We start from the raw sequence: 16411 nt of genomic DNA, 5'->3' as shown, positions 1-16411 counted from the left end.
GTAAAATGAAACCCAAGAAGCTCTGAGTATTGCTGGAAGGCAGTTGGGGGGATGGGTGGTCAAGATGGGGATGGATGCAGGAGCATCCTCCCCCTGTATCCAGGATCATCCCCCCCATGCATTGAGGAACATCCCCCCAAATTTCTCAGTCTCCTGGACCTTCCCCTCCAATTCCTCTGTTTTCCAGGCAGGTGATGGAAACACTATCCTGGGGGTATTTTTTGCCCCACTGGGTGCATCCTTGGGTGGGGTCACCTCATTTGGGTTAGGGAAGAGGTAACTAAAACCACCCACCTCCATCCCCCTTCAGTCCCTCACGTGGTGCCAGATTTCATCAGGATATAAAGTTATTGGCAAGAAAGTCTTAGGAGGCATCAAAAAGGGGAGGTGGAAGGACAAACCAGAGTGCAACTTGATGTATGCTGTCCCAGGGACCACCTCCCCACCACCGGAATCCCCATCCCCAGTTTCACCTGGGAGTGAGGGTGCATATTTTGGGGTGTACACAGCAAGGCCCATTTTTAGTAGCTGCCTCCAGCAACTGGAGAAATATTTTCCGAACTGGCAAAGAAATGAGGAAATTAAAAGTGTGTGGCTGTTTTGTTTTTTTTTTCTCTTAAAAGCACAGAGCAGGGCTTGAAGCACAACTTAGAGACAGGAGAAAAATGCCTGTGCTGGAAAAATGGGCTTATTAATAGAAAAAAATAAAGAAAACAGGGTAGTCAATGTGTTGCTGTCATTGCTCATGCTGGGGGGGGGTAGGGTTTCGGTGTCTGCAGAAAGAGCTTTGGGGTGTTGGGTCACCTACTATCCCTGTTCCCATGTCTGCTTCCATGGTGCAGGGCATTATTTCAGTAAGTGCTTGTTAACTCACATTCCTAGTTTGATTTTTATTTTTTTTTTTTTTTAAATTCAGTTATAGAGATGAATAGTTCCCAGGTCTTAACATGGGTACTGTTGCATTAGAGAATCAGGGGAACCAGAGACTCACCAGGCACTTATTAATAGAGATAAGGTAGAGAGCAGTTTTAATAGAAGACCTTCAACTATGAGGTACAGAGACACGCCCCACATGTCCAGGGGTTACACAATTTAAGGTGTTGTCCATCCAATCCCAGGTCTATCCACCCCCCAGATCCTCCCAGTTCTGCCCCTGGCATGCCCCTCTGGAAACTGAGGCAGGGGACTCTGAGATCCCCTCTTCCTCATCTTCCTCTTGGTCACAGTACGTCCAGTGCTTGGAGCTCCTCCAAAGTTCTGAGTTTTGAAGGTTACTTTGTCAGTGGGGTATCTTGTTGTTCAAGCCAGGGTGCAAATGTTCTTAAACAGAATGAAGGCCTACCTTGAGGGAAGTCTAAACAAACTAAAGGAATTTTAAAAGTTCAATATGAAATGGGGCATGTGTAAACTACTGTGCTAAGGGTGAGCTAACTACAGCTACTTCTAAAATCTACGAAAAGTTAAAAATTAAAAATATTCATAGGCATCAGTCCCCCCTTTTAGAGGCTAGACAAGAATCAAAAACTTTCAGAAGAAACAAAACAAAGTCCCAAATCCCCAGGTAGGGGGAGAAATAGGCAGCAACCCAGGGTTTGGGGGGAAGGAGGAAAGGCAGGACTGTCCCGCAGTTCAAAAATTGGCACCCAGCAATGAAGGAGTCGCTTTTTTCCCACAGTCTGTCTTGAAAGCACAATACCTCGCTCTGAGATGGGCCGCTCTCTCTCTTGGTGGTTCTCTGCAAGGTGTCCCGTGGGGGAAAAAAAATTCCTCTCAGGAAAAGAAAAAAAAAGATGTTGAAACCGGGCTCCCGCTCTGCCCAGTCTGCAGACAAATCCCTGGAAACCCAACTCCCAGCCCTCCCCGCGACCACCGCGTTTTCCCCACTGAGAGCCTGCCCTCCCCATCACTCCAGTGCTGCCCAGTACGTATGACTTCACTCCGCCTCCACCCCATCCTGTAAGAAACAAATGGGGGATGGGGGATGGATGTGGGAATGGAGGAGGGGTAACATTGGGAAAAAATTTCAACATCTCTTTTCAAATCTATGACAAACACCTATAACACTAATCATACAATAAGCTATTATGCAGATATAACAATATATATATGCAACTAACATGAATGACTGCTTTATCCAGGTTCAGATTTGGTAACCATGAAGTAAGTTTATAGAAGATATCTCCGTAAACCTAATGAGACATCATCAGGAGTTGCCCAATGTAGAATTTAAATTTGTTGCCAAATTTCAACCAAATCCATAGTTCAAATCCAGCACTCACTTTGATGATGAAGAATACTGGACACATTTTTACTAAAGCCAAATGTAAATTTTGGTTCTAAACCCAATCCATAGTTACTGGTGGTATTAGGCAATACACACAGAAAAACAGTTTAAACATCATTTTAACAATCTCTGTTGTTCTAGTAACAGTCTCTGTTGTTCTACTTGTCTCAGGAACAGAGGCTTTCCTCCCTCTGGGTTAGTGAATCCAGGGTTCTTTGCCAGCAACTCTGACCACAATGGAGATAGTCAGCAGAACTTGAAACAGTTCTTTCCACGGCTTACAGGGGTCCAGTCCCATCACTTAACATAGGCTCTGGGCTGGAACAGATGAGCAGGAGTGTACAGTTCCATGGGTCTAGAGGACACGATGAATCCCTGCAGTTCCTGTAAAGTAGAGCCTAAACCATTAAACAATTTTGCAAATTAACCTTCCTTTATGTGAATATAGGGATCATGTTGTTTGCTGCTTTGGTCGTATGTGGATCTTTAGTAAGACCATAGGCAAGACCTGAACCCACATCATAGATGTTTCTTGAAAAATCCTGTTTATTTGTGTTTTTAGATTTAATGAAGTGTGACTCTCATGACATTCTCAGAGGAATCCTAAATCTTGGAATTCCTGCATCTAGACTGTGTGAGAGGAATTGAGCTTTTATAACATAAAGTACCTGACTCCCAGTCACAGATCTATAGGCCAGTTAAGCGCTTACCAGAAGCAGGCTGCGTCTGGAGTTTGATGCAACACCAAACAGCACCCTGGTACTGCCAGCAGCTCATTGCAGAGAGTTTGCATTCTCTGGACAAATTCCAGGCCTTATCGGGGCAGGTCATCCTGCCACAGTCTGCCCCTGACTGCAGTCAATCATCTTTACCTCATGGAGTGGCAGTGCAGGTGCCCACTTGCTTCCATGTACAAAAGCATCTGTCCCAGTTTAAATGAGACACAGGTGTTTTACTGAGGATGAGTTATGAGAAAAGACCCAAACTCCTCCCTCTAAGCAATTATAAATCTGAAAATAAGAGGCTCTGATTGAGGGAAAAAAAAATTATGGAAAAGGGAAAGATAACAGCCCTTTATTAAAAGGTATGTGTGCATTGGCAGAAACAATGAAAGAAAACAAGTAAAACAACCAAACAATACTCCTATACCCACAAATAACCCCCTTCAAAACAAACCAATAAACAAGCAAAGAAAAAAAAGTAAGCAGTTCCGTTTGCACCCTTTGGTGCAATTCTAACCACAGTCAACAGGGGGCACCGTTCAGTCACTGGAAATGCAGACCCTGCAGTTTTTTATGCTGGCCAGCAGGGGGCGCTGTGGAATCACTGGTCGCTGCCACGTGGGGGTAACACCCTCCGGGGTGTGTTGGAGAAACAAAAAAAAAATGGTTTCCCTCCCCCACACACTGGGAAAGGGGAGAGAGAGAGGAGGGAGAGAAACAACAAAAAAAAAGTCCTCCCCAATGGGAAAAAAACCCCTCACTCTGTTTGGCTGGTCAAATTGTGCAGCACAGTCTTCCCTCTCCCTTTGATGTGCACAAGGACCACCGCCAGGAAAGAAACAAACAGGAACAGGGGAGGGGAAAAACTTCCAGAAAATAGTTCCTCTCTGATGAAAATCCAAGCAGGATCCACAACTGGCAAGCAGGTTGAGAACAAAAGAACCACCAAGCTTCCACTTCCGACCTTGTTCCAGCCTCAGCAACAAGCCCAAACTCCTCCCCCCGTTACCCAGGAGACGAGATTCTGAGCAATTAACCAGAAGGCAACTTCTTTTGTGCCCCTTAAGTGCCCACTTAACAGCCCTGCACGCAATGGGGGGAGGGGGGGGGGGAATTCCTGCCTAGTTTCCAAGAACCAGCAAAACCATGACAGCATCCTTATGTATTGGGTTAGGTGCACTCATGTATATGTGCCTATATGTGTATGCAAACACGAACAAAACAGTTCTATTACAATAAAACTAGAAAACAGTCTAAGGAAATCATCTAAGCGATCTAAACGTATTATCCCATCCATGAGGTTAATAGTTTGTCTCAAAGACAGTAGGCAAGATGCAAGTCAGGTCTCAAGGTCCCATGGGAGGGTCCATAGAACCAGTCCTTCATTTGCAGTACTGCAGTCACCTTCTTACCCCCCTTTTGCCTCATAACACAGGGTTCTTCTTCTGTGAAGCTCAGTGTTCACATGCTCCTAGATGACACTGGGTGACAAAGCATTTTAGAGGCATAAGGTAGATAAATTTGATCTCACAATCACACAAAATCCCATGTGGATTTCCCCACCAAACCAATCCAGGGAGGAATCTCTTTCACAAGCTGCAGTAGTCAAAGAGACACAGATATTGCAAACTGCTTGCAAAATGCTGTTGAACTGCTGGGACAGAACATGTACACATATAAACATTGCAAACTTCAAAACAATCAATGTGGTAAAAAGTATATGAGCTTTAAGTTCTGCTGCAAAAGTAAACAAAGCCTAAAAGCAACATAGGACAGAAGATAAAAAAAGCAAAAATACAAAAGTCATTACACTGTCTGGTGTTTTGACAGTGTTATTCAAATTGGAGTTTGATTCTTGTGTATACCACCTTTAGAAGCCACAGGCTGATCTGGTCTTTCATTCTGTTAGAAATGCCTTTGGAAGAGTGGTAGTTTTTCACAACAGTTCTTAACTACGACAGAAGCTTTTCCTTATTGGTCTTTCTTGTTTACTTACTCCTGACCTGAACATCTTAGGAATTCTTGTTACAGTCCAAAACTTTTGTCTCGGTGTATCAGATGATAAGGCCTCTTGTGTCTCGCTTGCAGCTGTTAAGGCATGTTCTACTATTCATTTACTTCTGCAGGAAGTTGTTTCGATCCATATCACTCTTAACCTGAGTTCTCTGGTAGCATAGCTTTCAAGTCTGTCTGCTGGAAAAGGCTTTTTGCAAATAGTCAACTTCTGATACATTGTTAGCTCACATTGAGAACAAAACAGTGGTCCTCCTTTGGTTTTGCCACAGCCCCCCGAATTGAATCAGGGCACAGAGGGCAAGAATATTCACCACACTCTGTAAGCCTGGAACAGACACAGAACACACAGGGGCTAATTCAGTTAGTTTTTTTCCTCACCCCCCCCCCCTTTCTGTTTTAGCCAGTCCATTGGGAGAGGGGAGGAGGGGCCGTAGCATGGACCAACCAGTCCCTTGGACAATTTTGGTGGCCCAGCCTCTCGCACCCCCCTGCAGTTTCCCACAGGGGCAGGGTGATGGTCTATGCTGGGCGAGCTTCCCTTCGGAGCTCCCCTCCTCTTCTCTATTACAAAATGTATCTCCCTGCTTTCAGCCCTCTCTGCACTCCGTTGCTATGGCAACCATTGCGAGGCGGGAGCCTAAGTAGACAGGGCAGTGCCACGGGCCTCAGGGCTGACCGGAGGACCACCCCTCTGACCACTTCCCTTCGGCATGGGGGAAAACCAAGGGTGTCAAGTGGGGAGTCGTTGGAAAGACCATGTTCCCTTTTGGAATTGTGGAAGTGGAAGCCACAGAGGCTGCAGGGTCAAGGCCATCTCCCTCTGTAGTGACGGAGAACCCCTTTTGTTCCCCAGCCACCAAAATAGCGGTGGGGGGACTGGGGGCAGTCGAACTGCCCTTGGTAACCCAAGTAACCAAAGTAGGAACCATTTCACCGCTCTCTTCAGCTAACCCCCACCCTGAGCGGTGGCAGTGCTGGCCACACCCCCGCTTGTCACAGCAGGAGTGGTGGCAGCTGCAGGAGCAGCTCTGCTCCAGCTGCCAGTGGCAGTGTCAGTATGGGTGACCCTCTCTCCCGCTGGTCCCACCCGTCCTGCAGGAGCAGCACCTGGAGTCCACCCCCCTCGCATATTTGGAGGGACCAGTTGGTCCCCATCCTTGCCGCCCAAGCCTCCGACGTGGGTCTGACTAGTGGGGAAAACCCCCCACGATGTCTCCCTCTATCTCTCTGTATGACTGACAATGCTATTACTCTAAGAGCCTTTTTCTGTTCTTGTTGATGATACCAATGCTGTAATAAAAACACAGAAGGTCCCGTTGGGGCCTCTTCTATGGATTCAACACAGCCCATGATTACCCAGGAAAAAAATAGTAAAGAAAAAGTTTACCAGGTCCAGGCTTTGAACCCAGATCCTTTTGATTACTTAACCTTAACAAAATACCTTGCACCTAAAAGCAAGGACAACCTCTACAGGAGAGGTCTTAGAGAGAGAACATCCTCTTTCAGCCATACCAAACCAATTCAAAAACCCCTAGCAAATCCAAGGGCTCCCTCACCTTACAAAAGTTGCAGGGCAACCATCCACAGCCCCCCCAATTACCGAGGATGGGTCGGTCAAGCCTCACCCACCCAGACGAAATGCCAAGTGAAGAAAACCCCTTAGGGAACAAACCACTCCACAAGTAGCTTTGCTTCCCACTTTTCTCCATGAAACAGATCCCACACTGGCTGGCCAAGCCACTTCAGGGTCATGCTTCTGCCCACAGACAGGGGAAAAACAACTGACTTTCACAACACCCAGGGATCCCAACAAGTCACACCCCAATCCTAATCAAGTACCCCCGATTTCCGGAAAAAAGTACTTTGCAGTTGCTAGCAAAATTAACCAAAAGAACTGCTCTTTAGCTTACCTCTGTGTGTGGTTCTGAGAAGTTGGGCTTCTCAGGATCGGTGCGTGGGGAATTCTCAAAAATATGCAGGCAGAAGAAGAATTTCTCTCAGGATGAAATTTCCCGATTTGGAGGAGTCACAGATCTCAAGTTTCCACCTTTTGGGCGCCAAAAACTGTTGCCTTAGATAATCGGGGGAGCCAAAGAAAGACTCACCAGGCAAGGAGAGATATGGTAGAGAGTAGTTTTAATAGAAGGCCTTCAAACAGGGGGCACAGAGATGCGCACCCCACATGTCCAGGGGTTACACAATTTAAGGTGTTGTCCATCCAATCCCAGGTCTATCCACCCCCCAGATCCTCCCAGTTCTGCCCCTGGCATGCCCCTCTGGAAACTGAGGCAGGGGACTCTGAGATCCCCTCTTCCTCATCTTCCTCTTGGTCACAGTACGTCCAGTGCTTGGAGTTCCTCCAAAGTTCTGGGTTTTGAAGGTTACTTTGTCAGTGGGGTATCTTGTTGTTCAAGCCAGGGTGCAAATGTTCTTAAACAGAATGAAGGCCTACCTTGAGGGAAGTCTAAACAAACTAAAGGAATTTTAAAAGTTCAATATGAAATGGGGCATGTGTAAACTACTGTGCTAAGGGTGAGCTAACTACAGTTACTTCTAAAATCTACGAAAAGTTAAAAATCAAAAAAATCCATAGACATCACTACCAAGACTGGAAGGAGTTGCCCACTGAGCAGTGCTGTGCTACTAGGGATCCTTCATCAGGATAAGGGGCCTTTCACATTTCTCAGTTCCTCCCCCTTTACTTTTTCCTCCTATGGTGTACCCCTGCTACTTGCATGGGATAACTATGTGCAAGGAAGTAAAAAAAGGGTTGTCGTTGTTTGTGAGGATGACCAAGTAAACAAAACTGGGCATTCTATGATAATGGCCTAAATTCAGTTTTATTCGCTTCATGCAGTATATTACATCTTTTTCTTCACACAGCTGCACTCACACACCGTCTTCTCCTGTAGAATCTTACATACTAACACTATTCTTAGCTCTATTATCTATATTTACCACCAGCCTTCACGTATGATTGGATGTTCACCTCTTATTTACATTCTTTTCCATGCTACCAGGCACTGCGGCCTTGCTACATCCTCCGACAATTCCCCCTTTTTTTCATTTGTGCCACAAAAACTGCCTGGGTCGTTCCTTGCAGGGCCCTTTGCAAACACGACACCAAACATGGCAACATCGGTAGCACAACTACAACAATAAGGAACACAAGGAAACTTGTCTTGACTATAGGCAAAAACCATTCCGATTGTTTCCATTTACTAACAGATCATTTAGTTAATTCTGACCAGCATTAACTCACAATATTTTCAATATCTGCTTCCAATCTTCAAAGGCTAGCAACATCAACTTACCATAATTAAGTCTATGCAACACATTTTCTAAAAATCTTAACACTCATAAAGTATTTTAAGTTCATATACATAGATATCTATGCAGTTTTTTTCACTCATACAGCTTTTTTCTCAGTCATTCAGAAGGTGACCACCTCAATCACTCCTCATTCACACATAGCTGGGATTTTTATTATAGTTTTACATTTCAACCACACATCTTAGATCCCAATATTACTGACTGTGTGCTTCTCAGTCTGCCATCTGTGGTGGTCATGTTCGCCAACTCCACCTGTCCTGAAGAGGAATCAATACAAGGAACAAAAAAGCCTAACAAACCTATATGAGATCCATTTTTGATCCAGGACCTGTTCATGTGCATGCATTCTCCTCCTCCCCCTCTTCCCCCTTTTTTTGTTTTGAAAATATGTTTGGTGTGTAAAATGCCTTTTGACAATAATTAGTTCTCTGAGTGAGTTAACCTTGTTTTAGAATACCAAAAGTTATGCAGTATAACAGAAATAATGTCAGGTGAACTAAAAGAAGACAAGTAAATCATGTATGTACATTTTAAATTCCCACCTGAAATGTATCTTAACCTAATGCCAGAAAGGGGGAAAAGAAAAGAAGGAAGGTGTAATCTGCAATTACAAAATCACAGTAACCAAGTAACCAGGATCAATTACAGATGTCCTAAACTTTTAACTATTCCTCAGCAAGTTCCACTTCTCTGTCAACTGTGACAAACAGTGAACAGCACTACTAGCACTACCAGTTATGCATATGGAAGTTCTCTTCAAAGTTTCCATTTTCCCTTTGTTTTTTTTTTTTTATGAATCAGCTGCAGTTTCAGCAGCTTTGTCTGCCAGGAAAGCTGTACCGGTAACACCACAAGTGCCAAACCCTGCAGTTCTGGGTCCTCCGGGACCCCCCTCAGCACAGGTAGCAGCGTGCCCCACTCTGGCTTGGAGTCTGTAGTGCCCTGGTTCCGCAACCCCACACGGCCGCATCAACAGCGGTCCTGCCTTCGCTCTGCTCCCAGCATGGTTCTGCATAGCTGTTTCGCTCTGTGCTGGCTCTCCCCCGCCAGTGCTGTCTCCGTGCTCTCTGGATGTTGGTATCTCCAATGTTTGAAATGCAGTCAGGTCTCAGTTTCTGTCCATCTGCCTCTTCCAGTTGCTTCCACTGTTCTGTCAGTTCTAAGTAGTTACCGTGCAGAAACAGATGAGAGCAGTCAGACAATTTTGCAGAGGGGTCTGGGTGGGGTAAAAACAAGAACCAGTTAGTCCACCTGGTGGTCCGCAGCAGGTCTTGAACCTGTGACCTTGGCATTCAAAGTCCCATGCTTTACCAACTGAGCTATCCAAGCTCCTTTGAGGCTAACTGTGCTCCCTTCAAGTTAGCCAGGCTCCCTTCAACTAACACAGCAACAGCAACAGCCCTAGGGAGCTCCTGCGTTTGAAAGGTTTCAGACACCATTCTCACACAAGCTTTTGTTTTTCAATCTTAGAGTAGCAATGCTTAACTCCGTGTCTTCTATCTGTGAGTGACTGTTGTGATGAAACTATACCTTGCAAAGCAAACATAGTTTTGCCTCTTGTTCAAGTTAAAACATTTTTAAAAGTTCAAAGAATGTTGTGGACGGGTTTTATGGAATTCTACAGTGAATAGTTGCTGTTCTTTGTAGAGCGGAGCAGCGCGGGGGGGGGGAGGGGGTTGGAAGAGGGGGGGGAAACGGGCCCCAGTCCCAGCTCCAGCTCAGCTCCAGTTCAGCTCTGCTGAGTAGGGCCGCCCCGCCCCACCCCGTGAGTCCCTGCCGAGCAGTGTTGCTAGTCCATGCTGCTGCTTCTCCCTGTGCCCCTGCAAACCCCTTAGAACCGCCGTTTCTTTGAACTTTGCATTGTGAGCAGCCATCATCATTATTGTTACACTGTCTAAGCAGCGCATTTCAAGCGCCAATCATGTGCTTCTATCGGGACTCCGGTCCCATAACGCCCAAAGTTCCCGGTGGCTCACCTGTCTCAGGTATGAAGAAAAGTCGGGTCCGGACCCCTTTTTTGCTACACCGGGCTTCGTCCTTGCCGCATTTCGACTTGCAGCCTCAATTCCTCAGGGAATTATCTCCAATCCCTCAAGGGGGATCAAGTCCATTTTGACCCCTTTTTTAGGGTCTCGTCGGTATTGTGTCATGGTCCCTCGTGGTCCGCAACACTCGGGGTCACCATTTGTCGTTGCTTGTGAGGACGACCAAGTAAACAAAACTGGGCATTCTATGATAATGGTTTAAATTCAGCTTTATTCGCTTCATCCAGTATATTACATCTTGTTCTTCACACAACTGCACTCACACACCGTCTTCTCCTGTAGAATCTTACATACTAACACTATTCTTAGCTCTATTATCTATATTTACCACTAACCTTCACGTATGATTGGATGTTCACCTCTTATTTACATTCTTTTCCATGCTGCTAGGCACTGCGGCCTTGCTGCATCCTCTGACAAAGGGCTACAGGAAAGAAATTCTGGAGGTTTTTTAGGCCATTTTTGTTAACAAGTGCAAGATTTTTGATCCCCACCATCTCTCAGTGCTTCCCAGAAGTTGGGGCATCATCTGACATCTCCATCCTCTCTATCATCCAGGCTTTGCCTACAGTCAGGGAGAAGTCCGATGAACTACAGTAGGTCTTTGCCCCCTCTGGTCCCATGGTGACTCATTGACAGGATCTCAGAGAGGGGAGAGGGACTGAGCATGGACTCTGTAAGAGCAGGGAACTGAGATAACTTTATTGACAGGACGCAGCTTTTTTTAACCTTTCTCCAACTTGAAAACATTCCTTATAAGGCAAAACTTCCTTATTAGGCAAAACTTGTGACCGCAGCATTTGACTGGCTACTGCTGTTACCTGGAGACCTGGCAGGCTCTTGGGGTAGCAGCTCCATTCCTGTAATGAATTGCTCTGTGCTCAGCTTAGCCCAAACCTAAGAGTTTTGTTTTCAATCTTGCCTCGTGGTCTGTGAATGGCGGCAACAGCAGCAGTGTCAGCAGTGGCGACGCACAAGTTGTCTGTGTCAGTGTTGGTGAAAGGACGATGGGGGACCATGGCAGTGCTGCACGAGGCAGCGTTGGCTGTAATGGTCGCTCAAAAACAGCTGCGGTTTCTGTCTGCTCCTTTCTGGATCTGACATGAGCTTACAGTGCCTCAAAAATTGCTCTCCATAGTGTTAATTGCTTCCTAAAAACTTCCTTATTAGGCAAAACCTGTGACTGCAGCATTTGATTGGTTGCTGCTGTTACCTGGAGACCTGGCAGGCTCTTGGGGTAGCAGCTCCATTCCTGTAATGAATTGCTCTGTGCTCAGCTTAGCTTGAAGCCTGCTGTTAAGGTCTGTCTCTTTCCCAGGCCTTTGGTCTGCATTAATTCCCACACCATGGGGTGACCTTCAACGTGGTTTTCTCAGCAGCACCTCCTTTTTTCTTAGCGTCTGTGTACAGTACTGATTAATGGAAATGGATCCATTGTTTGGTGGGTGAAAATAAGGACATTTAGAGTGTTTGGTCTTGGTAGATGCAGTTGGTTGGAGCATCTCATCTCTCCTATTGTTACTGAAGGTGGTCCTAGTGATGGTTTCAGTGAAGGTGACTGCACCGTGGGTGCTGCTGGTGGGTCTCAAGCCACTTTTGAAGGTGGACCTGGTGATTTAGGACCCATAACTCCAAATATAATTAGGTGCTGAAACAGCATGGGAATCCCCCAAATCCAGGTCGACTTCAATGGTCCTAATAACATTGCTTTTGGAAATGGTGGATATGCCATGGGTGTTGGTGCATGTGTGGAGACCATCATGAAAACAATGGGCATTGCATCACTTTTGGGTCATATTAACCCCTCTGGTGCTAAATTTCTCCTTTTCTTCCTTTTTTTCCTCCTATTCTGTAGTTTCCCAAGTTCTTCAGGAGCCAGGGGATTGGTCACACTGGTGTGTGGTGGCATACTGGGAAGAGAAGACGCGTGTGGGTCGTCTGTATTCTGTTCAAGAGCCCTCCCTGGATATCTTTTATGATCTACCTCAGGGGAATGGTTTCTGCCTCGGACAACTCAACTCAGACAACAAAAGCCAACTGGTGCAGAAGGTCCGGAGCAAGATTGGCTATGGCATCCAGCTCACCAAGGAAGTAGATGGCGTGTGGGTGTACAACCGCAGCAGTTACCCCATCTTCATCAAGTCGGCCACACTGGACAACCCCGACTCCAGGATGTTGCTGGTTCACAAAGTGTTTCCAGGTTTTTCCATCAAGGCTTTTGACTATGAGAAGGCATACAGCTTACAGACACCCAACGACCATGAGTTCATGCAGCAACCATGGACTGGATTTACTGTTCAGATCAGTTTTGTGAAAGGTTGGGGCCATTGCTACACTAGACAGTTCATCAGCAGTTGTCCGTGCTGGTTGGAGGTTATTTTTAATTATTGATGACAAGACAGAGTGGACTGGTGGCATTTATGATACTTTGCTGTTATTTCCTTCTGAGTGCTTGTTTTTCATGTAAACTTTTTGGGTTTGTTTTGTTTAGTTTGTGTGTGTGTGTGTGTATCTCCCTTTGTTTTGAGAAATAGTTTATGGAAAGATTTTAATTTTTTTTTTGTGCTTTGGGTATTTTGATAAATATATCTATTTTTTAAAAGTGTAAATGACTAATAACTCAGAAGGGTGAGAAAAGGGTGTGGGAGGGGGTGGGTGGGTGTGTGAATTACATATATGATAATTATTTCATGCCTCTGAAAGGATTATCCTATGTGATTGATGGATTCAGAAACCACTTACTATATGTTACAGCTCCTTCTCTTGGATAAAACAATACCTGTATTTTTTATGCACCACCAACTGTCTCTATCCCCAGTGATGGTGACACCAAGACCCCTTCTCCAGTGGTTCTAATCCCACATTGCTGCCGAAGGATGGTGCAAAATCTTCCCAACCAGGTCTTTACCCACTGTCCCAGTTTAAATGAGACAAGGGTCTTTTACTGAGGATGGGTTAGGAGAAAAAAAACCCCAATTTCTTTTTCTAGGTAATTATAAATCTAAAATTAAGAGACTCCGATTGAAGGGAAAAACAAATTATGGAAAAGGGAAAATAACAGCCCTTTATTAAAAGGTATGTGTGTATTAACAGAAACACGGAAAAAAAAATAACAAGTAAAACAACCAAGCAATACTCTTATACCCACCAATAATCTCCTTCAAGAACAAACCAATAAAGCAACAAAAGGAAAATTAAATAGTTCAATTTCTTGCACCCTTTGGTGCAGTTCCAACCACAGTCAGCAGGGGGCGCTGTTGGGTCACTGGAGGTGCAGAACTTGTAGTGTCCTATAGTAGTCACCAGGTGGTGCTGTTGGATCACTGGAGGAGTAGAACTTGTAATGTCCAGTGCCCGTCACCAGGCGGCGCTGTGAGATCCTTGGTTACCACCAGGTGGGTTGGGGGAAGGGAAAAAAAGCAACACCCCCCCCAGGGTATATCGGAGAAAAAACAAAAAAAACCTCAATTCCCCTTCTCTTCCCACACTGGAAAAAGAGGGGGGAAAGGGGGAAGGAAAAACCAACAACAGAACAGAAAGTTCTCCCAATGGAAGGAAACTCACAAACTTTAACTGGTTAGGATTAGTTTTAAGCAGGGCCTGCAGCCAGTAAGAGCTGAGAAGAGAGAGAGCAGCAGCCAACTCCCCTCCGACAGGAAGAAAGAAGAAACCAGGCAGCTCTGCAACTTGCAGCAGGTCCTGAGTCCACTGGCACACACCAGCCTCTCCTCCCCATCTCCTTCCAACCACACACTAGCCCCCCCAACTCCTCCCCCTTCGTTGTCAAGGAGACTAATCTCAGCCATTAGTGGATTCTTTTGTTCACCTGATAGCTACCTGATGGCCTATATACAGAGCACACACACAGCAGGGGAAAGGGAAAGAAAAATTCCTTGCTAAAATCGGAACTATGACACCCACCCTTTTCAATTTTTATTTTATTTTTCTTGTTACTGAGTTGACGTCTTGTCACTATGTTCATCCTTCCACTGCTTTTTTTTTTTTTTTTATGGTCATGGATTGATGCAAGGGGAGAAAACAACAGCAGAGAAACCTTGTGCATGGCCTGTGCTTTATAATTTGAGCTGAGATGTAAAGTGACAGAAGCCTAAGACTAAAGCAAAACAAAACAAAGTAAAACCAACAAAACAAATTAAAAACAAATGGAAAAACAAAAGAAAAAGTGTTCACAATAGTTGGTCTGTTGTAACCTGCTTAGATCAGGTTATCCGGGTATCATCAGATCTGGAAATGCAGTTGCTTTCATTTCTTCTTAAATTCATACACGAGTATGATACTTTTACACTGTTCTTAGCTCAATGAGCATGTTTAGACTGTAACATAAGCTATTTTTCTAAATATAAAGGTTTAAATGAACAAAAGAGCATTTTCATTGGAACTTTAGCGTTGTAGTACTTTGGAAACACAAAACAAAGGACTACTTAAAAAACCCCTAAAAATTATTAAAGAAAAAATTTTATTTTAGATATAAATATATTATTACTTGTAAATAGAAGAAAATTTTATAAACATCATTATTTACGTATTGTGCAATGTGTATAAATGAGAAAAAATAAGAAAGATGCACTTTGTTTTAATATAAATGCAAATAACAAATGCCTAATTAAAAAAAAAAAAGAACATGACTTTGATGGTGTTTTCTATGGGTGTTATCATCCAAATGAATGTTTTCTATAAAAGAGTTTACGTTCCATTAAAAAATAAAAATGTACACTTAATCCCAGGCTGTGCCAAATGGTTTTTTTAGTGCAAGGGATGAGGCAGGTAGGAAAGATGCTGCTCTAAGCAGCATGGGGGTTGGTGTTGGCAACACCCACCCCAGCCCTGTATGGAACTACTTTGGTGTGAGTAGCACCCAGATAGGGTTATCCTGAGCTTTGAGCTCCATTGAGTTGGTGTAGTGCACATGGTTTTGGGGTTCCCAACTTGGCTGCATTCCATCAACCCAATTCTGGAGGGGCTGGCTGCCCAAAATCTGCATGGGTTATTTTTGTTATTACTCCTGTCTCTCATAATTTCAACTTGAAAGAAACCCCATGCTATGGACCCAGCTTCCGTTCGACACTGTCCCATTCCTTGAAGTATTGGGGGAGACCAAGTTTTTGCTCTGTGCTGGGACATGGATGGTTCATGCCACCAGGTGAGGAGCAAAATCTGAGAAGAGGGGAAAGCCAGTCCTCTAAGTTTTCCTCAATTATTTCCTACCCCCTTCATAGAATAGAATCATAGAATAGATTGGGTTGGAAAAGACCTCCAAGATCATCAAGTCCAACCCCTGATCCAACTCTAATTACTATATCATGGCACTAAGGGCCATGTCCAATCCCTTTTTAAAAACTTCCAGGGATGGTGAATCCACCACCTCTCTGGGCAGGCCGTTCCAATGCCTGATCACCCTCTCTGTAAAGAATTTCTTCCTAACATCTAACCTAAACTTCCCCTGGCAGAGCTTGAGCCCATGTCCCCTTGTCCTGTTGTTGATTGCCTGGGAGAAGAGACCAACCCCCACCTGGCTATAACTTCCCTTCAGGTAGTTGAAGAGAGTGATGAGGTCACCTCTAAGCCTTCTCTTCTCTAGACTAAACAACCCCAGCTCCCTCAGCCTCTCCTCATAGGACTTGTGCTCAAGTCCCTTCACCAGCCTGCTCCAGCACCTCAATATCTTTCCTGAACTGAGGGGCCCAGAGCTGAACACAATACTCAAGGTGCGGCCTCACCAACGCAGAGTACAGGGGAAGGATGACTTCCCTGCTCCTGCTGGCCACACTGTTCTTGATGCAGACCAGGATCTCCCATGCCACCGGAAATAAAGGTTATTTTTCCTTTTGGCCCCCTCACCCTGCCTTCAGGCGTTCACTGCTCCCCATCTTACATGGCCTCTCAGGGAGAATCATAGAATCAACCAGGTTGGAAAAGACCTCCGAGATCATCAAGTCCAACCCTTGATCCAACACTGCTGTGGTTACTAGACTGTGGCACTCAGTGCCACA

At 45.1% G+C, this 16411-nt stretch overlaps 1 protein-coding gene across 2 annotated transcripts in view; it reads left to right on the top strand.

The window, feature by feature from the left end:
• Positions 1 to 15089, top strand: part of LOC126646677 (mothers against decapentaplegic homolog 7-like) — a 41711-nt gene extending 26622 nt beyond the window's left edge. For both annotated transcript variants that reach the window (XM_050328153.1, XM_050328152.1), the window contains one exon: positions 12256 to 15089. In XM_050328153.1, coding sequence (XP_050184110.1) covers positions 12256 to 12791 — 536 coding nt within the window. In that variant the 3' untranslated portion in view covers positions 12792 to 15089. The remainder of the gene's footprint in view (positions 1 to 12255) is intronic.
• Positions 15090 to 16411: the final 1322 nt, after the last annotated feature.

Source organism: Myiozetetes cayanensis, unplaced genomic scaffold (genome assembly GCF_022539395.1).
Source record: "Myiozetetes cayanensis isolate MyiCay16 unplaced genomic scaffold, myiCay2020 scf364, whole genome shotgun sequence".
In the NCBI taxonomy this organism is placed as follows: domain Eukaryota; kingdom Metazoa; phylum Chordata; class Aves; order Passeriformes; family Tyrannidae; genus Myiozetetes; species Myiozetetes cayanensis.
Note: the sequence above shows the minus strand (reverse complement) of the source record. Positions and strands in the feature narration are given on the sequence as shown.